This window comes from Aethalodelphis obliquidens, unplaced genomic scaffold, assembly GCF_003676395.1.
Source record: "Aethalodelphis obliquidens isolate GAN/ISIS:26980383/991018 unplaced genomic scaffold, ASM367639v1 scaffold13, whole genome shotgun sequence".
In the NCBI taxonomy this organism is placed as follows: Eukaryota; Metazoa; Chordata; class Mammalia; order Artiodactyla; family Delphinidae; genus Aethalodelphis; species Aethalodelphis obliquidens.
This window is the reverse complement of record NW_020837957.1, coordinates 3053397-3068619: the sequence shown is the minus strand read 5'-3', so window position 1 is coordinate 3068619 and position 15223 is coordinate 3053397. Positions and strand designations below refer to the sequence as shown.

The following is a 15223-nucleotide window of genomic DNA, read 5'->3' as shown; positions in this document are numbered from 1 at the left end:
GAGGGCTGCAAAAATTGAAGCAAGAAAGACCTTGTTCTTAGGAAAGGAGGTGGAAATTTACATTTTCCTCCGTTCAAACTGTTGACACTACCCTGTTGCCACGATCCAAAACTCAGGCAAGTTCCTTGAGTATTAAAGGACAGCTATGTTAGGGTTTAGCCTTCCTCAGAAGGCTTGGCCTCGTAACCCATAGTAGCATGATATTGTTTCTGTGGGAAAAGTGTTTCAAAGTATAAGCCAGTTGTTTGGAACATGATAGAGAATCTCTTCATAAGATTACTCACTTCTGGGCAATTCTTTATGTGCATTCTCAGTTTTAGAATGTAATCAACGTGCTTTGAATCTCCAAAATATATTCTATGGTGTATAGAAAACAAATGAACCTTTTATAAGGAATTAAAAAATGCCCAACATTGGGCTTCCCTGGTGGCGCAGTGGTTGAGAGTCCGCCTGCCGATGCAGGGGACGCGGGTTCGATGCAGGGGACGCGGGTTGGTGCGCCGGTCCGGGAAGATCCCACATCCGCGGAGCGGCTGGGCCCGTGAGCCATGGCCGCTGAGCCTGTGCGTCCAGAGCCTGTGCTCCGCAACGGGAGAGGCCACAACAGAGAGAGGCCCGCGTACCACACACACAAAAAAAGCCCAACATTTGTGAAACTTTTGTACCGTACATTCATATACAGCAATACTCCCTACTGACATTTATTACTTAAATGATACTAGGTGCTGCAGAATAAATGTCTCTGTTTCATACATATGGCAAATCCAATAATCTATCACTTCGATAAACCATTCCATTAGTAGGGAATAACTACAAATATTCTATATGCAAGTGCTTTATAGCATTCTGGAAATACAATCAAGAGGAAATGCTTTAGGGCTACACATTAAGGCTACCTTGGTTATTTAAAATGTGTATAAGCAACAAGGGCACTTTTGCAAAAGATAGTATAAATTAAACAGTATCTCCATCTTAGGAAAAGAGAAGCTATTACAAGCCAACTGCACATCGAAAATGGTATCTTACAACTTCCTGCTATTATTCTAATGCAGGACAGATTATTGCTCACAACTGCACATTTCAGAACACAAAGAAATTTTCATATTTTTGTTACCTTTTAAGCAAGGTGACATCAGAATAAAAACTTTTAAAATTAAGCTTTTCTTTTCTGTTAAAAGTAAAATTTATTACAATACAGTAAGTGTAAGTGTTATTAAAAATGCTGGTTAAAATTATAAAGTGTCTATATAATTTTTCTAATATAAATGTTGGAAATAACTTTAACAGTTCTATACGTACATAGTACACTGAAAACATAAAATCATGCATAAGGCTGAAATATCACTTTGCATATTATCCTTTTAGGTATCACTCTTGTCTTCTGCTCCCAGGATCATTCCAGAATATGAAGGGGTTACAAACTTCAAGCTTTCAGTGTTTTGAATGTATGTCTGTTATCACACATTAACAATGCTTTAAAATCACTGCTTACATTCTAATCACGTGGTTCTAGTTCCCATATTTCCCTTTCTCGATAGGCCTTGGACAAAAAGTTGAGCTAGAAAACCTGTGATCACAGGACCCAGCATGACATGAATTCTCAATGATTCATTTAAAAGTGGCATAAAGTGTTTATATATATATATATATATATATATATATATATTTTAAAAGTCCTACAGGACATGAAAGACAAGTACATCACATGTAAATAAAATTAAGCAGCTCACCCTCTGCTTGCTTACTTGGCTCCACGTCTCTATAGAAAGGAGAAGCCGAGCCATGAAGAAGACAGGGCAAATCAGAACTGCTGGGAGTGCGTGTGTTTGGCGGGGCTGGTGAAGGTGGGTGGGCAGCAGCACAGGGAAGGAACTGGGGAGAAATGTCAGATTATGAAGGGAAATGAAACAGCGTTACTTATCCATTCTTCCCCATCTTGCTAAAGCAGGGGCCGGTTCCAGCCCAGCCTCCCTCCCCTGCCTCCCAGTGAGGGATCTGTCCCCCCAGCACTGTGAAGGCAGCCACTGCCTTTCAGACAATGAGAAGCCATAGCTGTTGCCTACTGAGAACACTTCACAAATGTGAGGAACAGCCTATAAAGTATAGGTTTGGACATTTCATGAATTCCAAGGACAGGCTGAAGGAGGCCTCAACACGAGGGGCAGGGGAAACAGTTTTTACAAGCAGCTAACGCCCAGAGAGGCTAAGGGGTTCAGTCAAGGGGAAGGCAATGCTTCTTCCTTCATGACAGCGCTTCTCAGACTTTAACGTGCCTGCGATTCACTTGGGGTCTCATCAGAATGTATCAGGTTGAGGATGGGGCCCCAGACGCTGCATTGGTAATAAGCTCCTATGGACCACGCTTCGAGATGCTGATGCTCTTGGTCTATGGACCACACTTGGAGAAGCAAGAGTCTGCAACATAAAGAGGGAGCCGCCTCTGTCTCTCTGGGCCACAGGCATATCTTGGAAGTCCTGGGCAGAGCTAAAACAGCCCCAGTGCTACGTGCCCACTCAAGCACATCCCCGGGCCAAAGGTGGAGATGCAGCACACTGAGTGAGCAACTGTCTACAAGACTGAGTTAACATATTTTCTGAGAGCACCATGACTCTATGAAAAGCTAAACAAATAACATAATTCAACTTGAGTAAATGGAGAGGTCTACTGGCTGGGAATAAAACTAACCTTTTCCCCATGTAGTCCTCCTTAAAGTGAACATGATTACAAAGGTATAAAGAAACAGTATATTAAATTTCATAGTAAAAGGCCACATGTGCACACATATACATACAGTATGAATTCTAAGAAATTAAATGCATTTAGTCAGAATAGAGCACGTGCTACCACTGCTCCCAGCTAAAATCATCTCCTCTTCCAAATACAAGGAAAAAACCTTGAATTGTAAGGAAAATCACTGCATTGCCTGCCAGCACCAGGCCACAGGCTCCCCACTTGATCTGAAACACAAAAAAAGAGGATTAAATCTTTACTTTCTTTATACTGTATTCTTTGCAAATCTGTTATTTCCTGCCTTAGAAACATCCAATGAAATATTACATAAAACTGCTAAAAGGCTTAATAATCTAATAGACAGGAGAGAGTGAACTGTTCAGTAATTAGTCTAATTACTTCGTGATGCTTATTAATTAAGTCTGGTATCATCCTTAACGTTTTCCCCATTAGACATAATTCTATACTTGTTTTCAGTAGACAATGACTGCCTTAAGTAAAATACATGAAGCAAGATTACAAAGGGTCCAATTACAAGATTGGGTACTCAGTTCTGTATGTATTGCCTTCTTTCATGAAAATAGGAATTGGAGAGTTACAGATTGATTTGTTTCTTTTCTAGGCAAGAAAAGGTTTTAAATAATACTCTGCATGCAAATAAAAAGAGCTTTCCAGCAGGGCAGATAGCTTTCCAGAGGCACAGTTGGGGATGAGAGTACCCTCTAGTGGGCATTTTTTGTTTTAATTTAACAAATAGAAAACATCAATGAAAGTTTCCTCATAAAACGTGATGCAGTATTTGAAAGGTAAAAATAGAAATCTTTAGGGCAAAATTTAAGAAGTACTAGTCTAAGGCACAAGAAGAATAAGATAATGAAAATATGACATCTAAAACCTTCCATGCAGACTTCCCTGATGCCGCAGTGGTTAAGAATCTTGCCTGCCAACGCAGGGACGGGTTCGATCCCTGGTCCAGGAAGATACCACATGCCGCGGAGCAACCGAGCCTGTGCACCACAACTACTGAAGCCCATGTGCCGCAACTACTGAGCCCACGTGCTGCAACTACTGAAGCCCGCGCTCCTAGAGCCCGTGCTCTGCAACAAGAGAAGCCACTGCAATGAGAAGCCCATGCACTGCAATGAAGAGTGGCCCCTGCTGGCCGCAACTAGAGAAAAGCCTACGTGCAGCAACGAAGACCCAACACAGCCAAAAATAAATTTTAAAAAAACAAAAAACAAAAGACTTCCACGCTTCTGTTATCTAGACAGAGTTCAAACTGGCCTGGCATTCCAGACCCTTCCCAGTCAGGCTTCCCCAGCCTTTCTATCCTCAATCTCAACCACTCGCTTTTTGCTCCATCATATTGGACTGCTCTTTATTCCACATACTGCATTTTTGCACTTGGATGCCATTCCATACAATAGCCTTCCCTACTTTACACAAAACATTATTGCTCCTTAGAGGCCACATCAAATGCCAGTTGTAATTTCTCTCTTCTCGGTGCTCCTATGGCATTCTGATCATGTTTTAATGACCACGCTTGGTATATTTATAGTACACTTGCCCATCAGGCAAGTTTCTGTGCTCTTTGAGAACAGAGACAGTATCTGGTTCTTATTCTTAGTGTCCTATAAATAGCCTATGCTCCAAAGATGTTTACTGCATGAATAAATAACACTTGTGCAGATCTGATATTCAATGCCCCAAGTAAGAGTTTCATAAAGTTGAAACAGTATGTAATTGGGGGAAATAAAAGCAAATAGTATGAAAGACAGTGAATGTCAAAGAACTGAATAAATTATACCCATAATGTGTATTTCAGAGACAAAAAGAAAAATTTTATATTTGATATCGATGAAATAAAGTGCATATTTTATGTCAAGACAAGAAGAAATTAAACATAAAATTTTTCTCTGCCTGTTTGGGCCTCCTCCCTCCCCTTCAGTGTGTACTGTGCATTTGCATTAACCAGACTTCCTTTGGAGATAATTTTCCTTTTTAATCTCATAAAGGGTCACAACTGCTTAGGAGATAACCTTCCTTCTTAATCCTGTAAGGGGCCACGATTACCCATGACCCACTACTTACTTTATACATGCCAATCTGGATTGCATAAACTGTCAATAGTATGTCATTTGATATATAACCATTTGTCTCTAAAACTTATGTAACTGTGCTTTGATCTCTAACATGTGGAACAGTCGTCTCCTGGGTTATAATCCTCAGGTCGGCTCAAATAAAATTTTCCATTTCTTTTTTAGGTCGATGATTGATTAGTTTTTTTCTTCAACAATATGAAGATGTCATCTTATTCACTGTATCGTCTAGTAGCTGTACAGTTGTCCCTCAATATATGCCTATTGTGTTGAGGACTGTGTCTATGATCCCATTTGCAGGAGAAGAATTTGGTATGTTGTGATTTATAATAAGAATTTGGTCTTTGTCCCCATTTCTTGCACAGAGCTTCTAAAACCCTTGGAATTTCCTAAGTGATGAGAGTGGTAAAGGTGACTTTTTTTATGTGAATGAGGTAACTTTGGAAAGCACCTAAGGATGGAAGCCGGTTGCAGGAGGAGACAACCATGTGACTAGACAGTTAGAACTTTCAGTCCCACCCCCAACCTCCAGGGACAGGGGGCTAGGGGGCTGGAGGTTGACTCAATCTCCAATAGCCAATGGTTTGATCCATCATGCCTGTGTAACGAAGTCTTCATAAAAACTCAAACGGATAGGATTCGGAGAACTTCCAGGTTGATGATTTGCTGCTCTGGGGAAAGTGGTACCCTCAGAGAGGTCATGGGAGCTCCATGGTCTTTCCCCACACCTTGCCCTATGCATCTCTACCATCTGGCTGCTTCTCAGTTATATCCTTTTACAACAAACTGGGAATCCAGTGAGTAAATGTGTTCCCTGAGTTCTAACAAATTAATCGAACCCAAGGAGGGGGCCATGGGAATCCCTGATTTATAGCCAGTCAGTCAGAAGCACACGTAACAAGCTGGACCTGTGACTGGCGTCTGAAGAGGGAGGCAGTCTTGCGGGACTGAGCCCTGAACCAGTGGAATCTGCTGTTATCTCTAGGTAGACAGAGTCAGAATTGAGCACAACTGTAGGACACCCAGCTGGTGTGTAAGACTTGCTCCTCAGTGGTGCGGGGAACAACCCCCCGAACCACACACACACACACACTCACACTCACACACACACACACTCACACACACACACACTCACACACACACACATTGGAATTAGGTGATCAGGACCCCTTTTGATGTTGACTTTGGAACTAGCAGAGTATTGCTATAGTAGTCTCTGGATGGCCCTACAATAAAAGGTAAGGATTTCAGAACAATTCTAGAAAATAGCTTACAGTAGAAAAAGCAAGAAATCACTTGGTCTGGCTAAAAGTTGTAAGAGAAACAAAGAAAGCATTCTGCAAACATGGGCAAGATACTGACAGGTGGCTCTAAAGTGGGGGAATAGAGAAACTAAAAATATGCCTGGCCTTGAGGCTTAAGTCAGAGCAGGGGAAATGAAATTTGTGGTTCCAGACGCAGGCCTATGGAGTAAACTCAGCAATAACTGGGCAAAACAATAGACAACAAAACTTACCACGGCCACACGAGCAAGAATAACAGGAAATCCAAAGGCAGAAACAACAATTCCGGTAGTGAAAAAATAAGCCAGTTCCCGACAGGCACTACTTGTTGCATCGGAGTCATATGTTGCTCGTTTGGCAATGAAATAGGGGATGGGAGAGATGGCATGGAATATCAGGACAAACAAGGGCCAGTAAACACTGTTGGTTGCACCCAGAAGAAACCCAAAAGGAAAAGTTACAGTTACATCATAATTAAAGATATATTGCTGTTTCAAAGTTAATATTACTTTAAATGTCTAGGTCAACAATTATTTTCATTTGTCACTATTAATACATGAGATGATTTCTACCAGGAACAGTTAAGAAGTAGCCATCATTAAAAATTACTAGTCCATTAATCTGTAGATAACTTATATTGTGTTAAGAAACAACTACACAATGTAAAATCTAGAATCTTTATTGTTTTCTGTATTATTGAGCTGTCATTTCTTTAGGGACAGAATCTTAACTCAGTCATCTTTGCTTTCCCTATAGAACATAGCACAGTGCCTTGCACATGCTAATTCAATAGAGATCTTTTGAATGCACGCAGGTGGAAACTTTCGCTTGCTTGGAATAAGACCCAGATTCCTTGCCCTGGCCTACAAAGCCTCACATGATTTGGCCAATTTCTTCCATTCATTCTGTGTCATCTTCCCTTCATTCGCTCAATCTGTAGCCACACCAGCCTTTCTGTTCCTTAAACACTCCCTCTGCCTGAATGCCCTCCCCTGACTCATCAAGCCTGCTAAGCTTATTTATCCACCAAGTCTCAGCTTAAAGACAACCTCTTCCATGCAGCCCTCCCTGACTCTCCCAGGGAAACTCAGATTTACCTTCTCAAAGCTCTCACTGTACTTTGTACACTCTCTACTAGAGCTGTCAGCTTACTGACTGGACTGTTTACCTGTCTCTCACTCATAACTAGAACTGTAAACTCCTTGAGGACAGGACTGTGTCTCTTCATTCTTGTGTCACCAGCTGGTCCAGAGGAGGTTTTCAATAAATGCTCATTAAATGAATACATCAATTTTAAACAGAGCTTTGGTCTGCACAAATACAAGTGACCCAGGAAGGGACTGGGTTCATAATTTGGACTTCATTAACTCATCGGTTAGAGCTTGGTGCTAAACTGACCAAACTCCCTAATACCCATACTAACAGTGACAAAGACACACAAAAAATAGTTCTTTTGGAAATGATAACTTACCCATAATCCTCTAAGGCACATCCCAGCATAAGAAAAGTCAGCCCAATAGCCCCACTGAAGGATAATGCCACAAGAGCTGTGAAAAATAAAACCGAGAGTTATAGGTCCCCGTGGTTGTCAGAGACTGGGGGCGGGGGGAGAGGAGTGGGGAGGGACTCTTTTTGGGTTGATAAAATGTCCTGGAATTAGAAAGTAGTAATGGTTGCACAACCTCGTGAATATACTAAAACCCACAGAATTTTACACTTTAAAAAGGTTAATTTTATGTCACATGAATTATATCTCGATTTTAAATGTTTTAATAAAAAAAGAATGCAGTGATTTACTTATTTCATTGGTGTTACATTTGACTAGCAAATGACCACCTATGTGCATCATTTTTAAATCATCAGGTGGCGAAAGAGCTCAAGCCTTTCCAGTACTCAACCCCTATCTAACATATGAATTACCTCTATATTTGTCCCAAGAGCCAGCCAGCCAGTCGATACAACTCCACTGAAGGGAAACTCACTACCACTGAGGAAGGTCATTTCATTCTGATAGTCTTTAAATGCTGAAAACCCTTTTTCCTTAAATTAAACCCCAAGCTGCCTCCTAGCAATATATACCCTTTGATCATTGTGCCCTCCAAACCACAGTGCTTCAAGTATTTGAAGATTGGTGCTTCCCAATTAGTGTCCCCTGAATATTTATTCCCTGCATCTGTTACACTAATCTTTGAGGAGGCAGGAACATGCTTGTTTTGTCCACTGCTGAGTGGGAGACGGAATGTGAGTTGTTAAAAAATCTTGAGCTCTGAGTCACCAACATGGGTTCAAATCTTAACTCCATCACTGACTGGTTGTGTGACCTTGGGTAGAAGGTGAACGAACCTCTTTAAATCCGATTTTTCACCTGTAAAATGCGAATCATGGTGCCACCTTATTAGGGAGTTTATGGGAATCAAATGAGATAATCTATGTAAAGTGCTTGGATGTGCTTTGATAAAGGTAGCAATCAAAAGCACAGGACACTGAATTATCCAAATATTCCTCTGAAAAAACCCCATAATACTCAAAATTAGTCACTGACTAAACTAATTAACATTTTGATTGCTTCCTTTTACTTTAAAGGCAATTTGGGGAGACTTTTATAGGAAGATACCAAGGTGATTTTAAAACATCTGGGAGTATACAGATGGTAGGGGACAAGGAAGCACTGTCAGTTTTATGTATTTTTCCATTTAGCACATGTCATTTTTGGAAAAAAAAAAATGTACAAAAGTAACTTGTCCCGTATTGTTTCATTACAGATGAACTTTTCCTCATTGGCTTTGTCCCCTGCCTGTGCCTGGTCACCTGCACTACTCTGTCCTCCGGGAGACCATTCAAAGCTAGGAATCATAGATCTCTTCCTTCTGTTCTGGGACACCAGTCACTCAGAGGTCACAACTATATCGCCAGTGGATGCTCTTTACCCCCCTTTTTCTTTTTCAGGAATTGCATCCTCGGCCATCTCTTAAACTTGGAGCTAACCAGGAATAGAATTTCATCTCTCTTGTCACTTTACACTCTTGCTGGGACATTGCATTCAACCCAAAGCTCCCTGGTACCACAAGGACCCAGCTACATCTGAGGCTGCAGCCCAGAGCAGGTTCTAAGAGCTTGGCCTGCACCTCCAACTCCAATCTGGACTTCTGTGGGTAGCTAACAAGGACCTCAACTTCAACATGTGTAAAACTGAAACAACCCCACCTTCTCCTCCCAAACACACACTTCTTCCCTTTGAAGGCTCTATCTTCAAAGACCGACACCAACCCTACACTCCGTTTTCTAGAAAATCAGTAAGTCAAGGTGACTCAGTCTCCCAGACCTCACTCAAACACACTGCTAAAGACTGAGTGATTGGGCTTCCCTGGTGCTGCAGTGGTTAAGAATCCACCTGCCAATGCAGGGGACATGAGTTCGAGCCCTGGGCCAGGAAGATCCCACATGCCACGGAACAACTAAGCCCGTTCACCACAACTACTTAGCCTGCACTCTAGAGCCCGCGAGCCACAGCTACTGAAGCCCGCGGGCCTAGAGGCGGTGCTCTGCAACAAGAGAAGCCACCGCAACGAGAAGCCCACGCACCGTAACAAAGAGTAGCCCCCGCTCACCGCAACTAGAGAAAGATCGCACACAGCAACAAAGACCCAACTCAGCCAAAAATAAATAAAATTAAAAAAAAAAACGACTGAATGATTGTGTCCCTCCCCCCAAATTCATATATTAAATCCTAAAGTCCAATGAGATGGTGTTAGGAGGTGATAAGGTCATGAAGGTGGAGCCCTCGTGAATGGGATTAGTACCCTTATAAAAGGGGCTCCATAGAGCTTCCTTTCCCCCTCTGCCATGTGAGGACACAGCAAAAAGATGGCTGACTAGGAACCAGGAAGCAAGTCTTCACCAGACAACAAATCTGCTGGCACCCTGATTTTGGAGATTCCAGCCTCTAGAACTAAGAAATAAATGTTGTTTAAGCCACCCAGGTTATGGTATTTTTGTCCTAGCAGTCCTAAAGGACCAAGACAACCACCTCTTCTCTTGTGCCCCCAGCTACTGTCCCCGTGAAGACCCTTATCATCACATGCCTGCCTTCATCTCATGACTCTGCCAATCCATCCTCCACACAGCAGACAATGATGTCTCAAATACATAAAGCTGGTGTCACCCCTTCACAGTTGCTTTCACAGCCTATGAGTTGTTCTAGCACTGGAGGCACACCTCTGCCATTGTTCTAGCACTGGAGGTGCACCTCTGCCGTGTGTCACATGTTCTCTCCCCTTGGAATAAACTCTGCCCTCGCTCCATCCTTTGCCAGGTGAAGCCTTACTGATCTTTTTAGATTCAGGTCAAGAATTGCCTCTTTTGCGAAAGTGGTCCCCTTCCTCCCTGGAGCAGGGTTCAATAATCCCATCTGTATTAATTTCCTAGGGCTGCTATTAATAATGTACCACAAACTGGGTGGCTTAGAAGAACAGGAATTTATTCTCTCACAGTTCTAGGGGCTTGACACCTGCTCCCTCTGCAGGCTCTAAAGGAAGACTCCTTCCTTGCCTCTTCCTAACTCCTGCAATCTCTGGTCCTCCCTGGCTTGCAGTTGCATCGTTCCAATTTCTGCCTCTGTCTTCATATGGTATTCTTCCTATATGTCTCCATGTCCAAATTTCCCTTTTCTTATAAGGACACTAGTCCTTGGGTTAGAGTCCAACTAATCCAATATCATCCTAACTTGATTACATCTGCAAAGACCCTATTTCCAAATAAGGTCAAATTCACAGATACTGGGGAGTTAGAGCTTGAACATATTTATTTGGGGGACACATTCAACCTACAACGCCATCTTTGTGCGCCCATTGTATCTGAGCACACCTTAGACATTTAAACAGTAACAATTATTTCCAGCTCTGTCAAACAACAACTTCTCATTTATCTTTTCATTCCAAGCCTCAGGCATACAGTAGTCCCTCTTTAAAAGTTGAATAATCTGCAAAAAGCTTCCTTTCCTTAGTCCTTTTCCATTTCATAGCCTATCTTCCTTGTTACTGTATCACAATTTCTAACACATTCACACATAAACATTATTATGTGATAGTTTCCGGGCATGACTAAACACAGTGTAGTGCTGATACTTGTCATCTGCTTTCTGCATTGGCTTCAAATGGATATATTTCACAATGGACACTATCCAAGTAAATCATGTTTACTAAATTAATGCCGAATATAAAAGTCAGCCAGAAATAATTTTAAAATGTGTCTGCTACTAACAGTTTCACACTCAGCTAAATTTCATAGTGAACACACACATGTGTACAAAGACACCCATACGCATGTTTACAGCACATGTTGATTAACTGGAGAGGGAAGATCCTTGCGTACAAATATGAAGGATAGGAACTCCCACGTGGAAAGAGTTATGCTACTCTATTCAAAAGATGAGAAATCTAAGGGTGTCCTACCAAACCAACAGGAAGCCTTCCAATAGCCTCTCCTAGAACTGCCATTCCCCATTCCTCTGAAGACAAATAGATGAGGGAACTGGTGTTCTTGGTACCCCTTTTTAAATCAACTGCCCCATGCAAAAACACGTACTGCACAAAGACCTACTGTATAGCACAGGGAACTATATTTAATATTTTGTAATAACCTATAAGGGAAGAGAATCTGAAGAATACATAATATACATATATATACATATACATTTATATATATATATATATATGAATAGCTGTGCTGTAGACCTGAAACTAACACGATATTGTAAATCAACTACACCCGAATTTTTAAAAAAGTCCTGCACAAACACTACCTTCTTGTCTGTCCATAAATGAATAAAGGCTGATGAAAGCAGCGATAAAATTCCACCTAATCTACTCTCCACAATTAAGACAAATACAGCATTTCAGGGCGCTTTCCGCTGACACCCGCCTGCAGCCAACTCTGCCTAGTTGGAAAAATCATCGGGAACAACAGATTTAAGTGCCCCAATGCCGAGACAATGGTTCCTCTGAAAGAATCGGGAAACTCGGCGAAGCGGCAGGAAAAGGGAGGAGAGGCATTAGGGTGGACATGTCAGGAAGTGAAAGCCCAGTTTAAAACTCGGCAGAGGAGGGGGTGGGGGGACGCTCCCAGGAACTGGGAAGGAACCAGGGAGGTGATGCCCCCGGGGCTAGCCGGGGTCTCCCAGGGAGGGACTGCTCCCGGCGAGGGCTCCGCCTGCAGCGACCCGGACACTCCGGGCGAAACGTGAAGGCCAGTATCCTTGCAGAAAAAGGGTTGAGGTTCCCCAAAACACGTCTCAACCCGTACCCCAAGGGGCAAAGGAAGCAGGCGAGCTGCTTCCCACCGGGAAAGGAGGGACGGGTGGCAGGTCTGAGGGAGGCCGTTCCCCACCCACGCGCTGAAGGCGCAGCTCCAGCCTCATCCCAGAGCCGAGGCGGCGATCCCACGGCAGGACCAGCGAGCCGGGGACCTCGGATGTACCTTTAACGCCCGCCATGTCTCCCGAGCTGGGGCCGCGGCTGCTTCCGGCTTCTTGCCACGGCCCCTGCCCCCGCCCAGGCCCGGTCCATGGCCGTACCTAGGGTGCCGAGCCCGCCCCGCCACGCAGAGCTCCGCCCCTGCCGAGCCAGATCTCCCCCGTCCCCGCCGCTCGGAACCCCTCCCCTGCCAGTTCCTATAGATCGTCCCCACGGCTCAGCCACCCACAGCCCCGCCCCTGCTGGTCTCCACCCCCGCCACTCTGAACCCGCCCCTGCCGGTCTCGATCGACTGTCCCCCAGGCCCAGCCACTCAGAGCCCCGCCCCTGAGGGTCCCGATCTCCGCCTCCCACCCCCCTGCCCAGCCACCCAGAGCCCCGCCCCTGCCGGTCCGAGCCCGCCCCCGCCACTCAGAGCCCCACCCCGCCCCGCAGAACCCCGCCCCTACCCCGATCGCGCTGATAGGCTTGCCACGCAAATCCTCTTTCTCTCCGTAGCCGCGACTTTGCTCCACTAGCTCTCCTGCTAGGTCCTAAGCATATGCATAATCCCGGAACTGGCCCCACGCTCCTCTCTTCCATCTGTGGCTGGGACCCTGGCTGCGCCGAACCGCTAGGTACGCGGGCCCAGACGCTCCCCCACAGCCCACCAGGACGCGTCCAGCACGGCGCGGAAGGAATCTCTGCGTGAGGGTGGAGAAGATGGAGAGAGGACTCGGAAAGTTACAGTCGGTAGAGGAGGAAGGAATACCCTCTTACTCTGGCATTACATTCTCCAACCCTAGCGTGCGTTTGTGTGCCTGTCTGCGTTTACGTAACTGAGGCTATGGCGGAGGTAGGGATGGGGACACCAGAGAAGAGGCCCCAAAGATCCTGTTTGTCTGGCCTGGCCTTGCTTAATACCAACTTGAGCACTTTTCGAGCACTAGCGTTTTCTTCGTTACACCCTGGTGTATCTATAGAGACAAAAACCAATAAGCTGTTTTGAGTCTGAGGCTTTCATGAACCTTTAAATAAATAGCTATTATTTTTATCCTTGGGGCCTCAAGGTCTGTAGGTAACCAAGGCCAATTTAGACTTCAAAGGGCCATTTCGTATTTTTCTTACAGGAACAGAGAGTTCTCTTGGTGGATACAATCTGCAAGAGAGGTTAAATACTATCTGGTCCAAGCGCTTCATTTTACCTTTACGGAAAGAGGCTCAGAAGGGACAGGACTTGCCTGCTTCACACAGCTCTTTGGAGAAGGTTGGATTATGGGCCACTTATCTCTTATTCTAGCTGAGAAGCCCTCCACCTTATGGTGCTGCGCCTCTTCTATTGCTTTTTCTTAATTTTCAACAGGACTGAAAGATAAAGGGGTTCGTGGGAATCCAGGTTCCCCTGACTGTATAAGTACAAATTCTCACCACCAGCACCTTTCAGGATCCCTGCTCGGTTCCCTTCCCTTTTTCAGAACTGTACACTGAGCATATTATTGTCTCAACACAACGTTTAATTACTTGTGAGTTTATTTTTCCCATTTCTCCTCATAGATGGAAAGTACACTTATTAAAAACTGTGTTGCTCTGAGGGTTGCCAGAGGAGAGGGGCGTGTGAAGTGGGGAAAACAGGTGAAGGGGATTAAGAGGTACAAATTTCAGGTTAGAAGATAAGTTAAGTCATGGGGATGTATACAGCATAGGGAATATAGTCAATAACACTGTACTTTGTATAGTGACAGATGGTAGCTAGACTTATGGTGATCATTACTATGTTGTTCACCTGAAATTAATACAATATTGTAAGTCAATCATACTTCAATTTTAAAAATTAAAAAAAAAACTTTATCACACACCCATGTATGTACCACCAAGACTTAGAAATACAATATTATATATACAGTTGAAGACTCCTGTCATCCCCTCTCAATTCTATTCCACTCCTATCCTCTAAAGAGGTAACTATTCTTAATTTATTTATAATTCCCATACATACTTCTATCCTTTTATAATATAAATGTATAAAAAAATTGTCTTGCACATGATTACATTTTGTATAGATGGCATCATACATGCTTCTATAATTTGTTTTTTCCCTCAACACTGTTTCTGAGATATATTGATAGTGATACAGAAAACTCTAGTTAATTCATTTTAAGTGCTGTGTAACATTCCATTAAATGACTATACCAGAAAACAAACAAACAAAACTGTGTTGCTAATCCCTGGCTCACTGCAGAGCTTGCAGATCCAGAATTACACTGCATTCTTTACTTTGTAGCCGGCAATCTATTCAGGGTCATTGAGAACTTCTCTTTCCCTATGTTGAGTTAAAGCACTCAGGGGAAAGTGCCCACCACCCAAACCCTGGAAGCCTGGGTTTTTGCTCCCGTACTGAAGTACAAAACTGCACTCATGAGAAAGACTCTCCTTAATTGATGATTTTCCATGGGGTCAAATCTCCCATTTCCCCTTCCATTCCCAATCACCCAGCAGGTGTCTAGAAAGCCATATGTAAGGGTTTGCCGAAGCCTTCCATGTCAGCCTGAGGTCAGTCCCGTGGAAGGGAAATGATTTTGGAGAAAAGTGACATTACTTCAGAGGCACAGCTTGGTTTGAGTACTGCCTTGGGCTTAGTAGTTAGAAACTGGAAGATAGTGA

General features: G+C 43.6%; 1 protein-coding gene across 1 annotated transcript; it reads right to left on the bottom strand.

The window, feature by feature from the left end:
• Positions 1 to 819: 819 nt before the first annotated feature.
• LEPROT (leptin receptor overlapping transcript) lies at positions 820 to 12698 on the bottom strand. Its single transcript, XM_027113996.1, has 4 exons — positions 12588 to 12698; positions 7585 to 7660; positions 6347 to 6533; positions 820 to 2958 (listed from the first exon to the last, which is right to left on the bottom strand). Exons 1-4 carry the CDS (start codon positions 12601 to 12603, stop codon positions 2842 to 2844), a joined length of 396 nt encoding a protein of 131 aa, XP_026969797.1. The 5' UTR covers positions 12604 to 12698; the 3' UTR covers positions 820 to 2841.
• Between the last annotated feature and the right edge of the window lie 2525 nt (positions 12699 to 15223).

Coding starts and splice junctions, on each gene's coding strand:
- LEPROT (XM_027113996.1), bottom strand. Junction 6,534..7,584: donor TGTGCCTTAGAGGATTATGG/GTAAGTTATCAT, acceptor TGCAACCAACAG/TGTTTACTGGCCCTTGTTTG. Junction 2,959..6,346: donor TTCTTGCTCGTGTGGCCGTG/GTAAGTTTTGTT, acceptor TTTGTGTTTCAG/ATCAAGTGGGGAGCCTGTGG.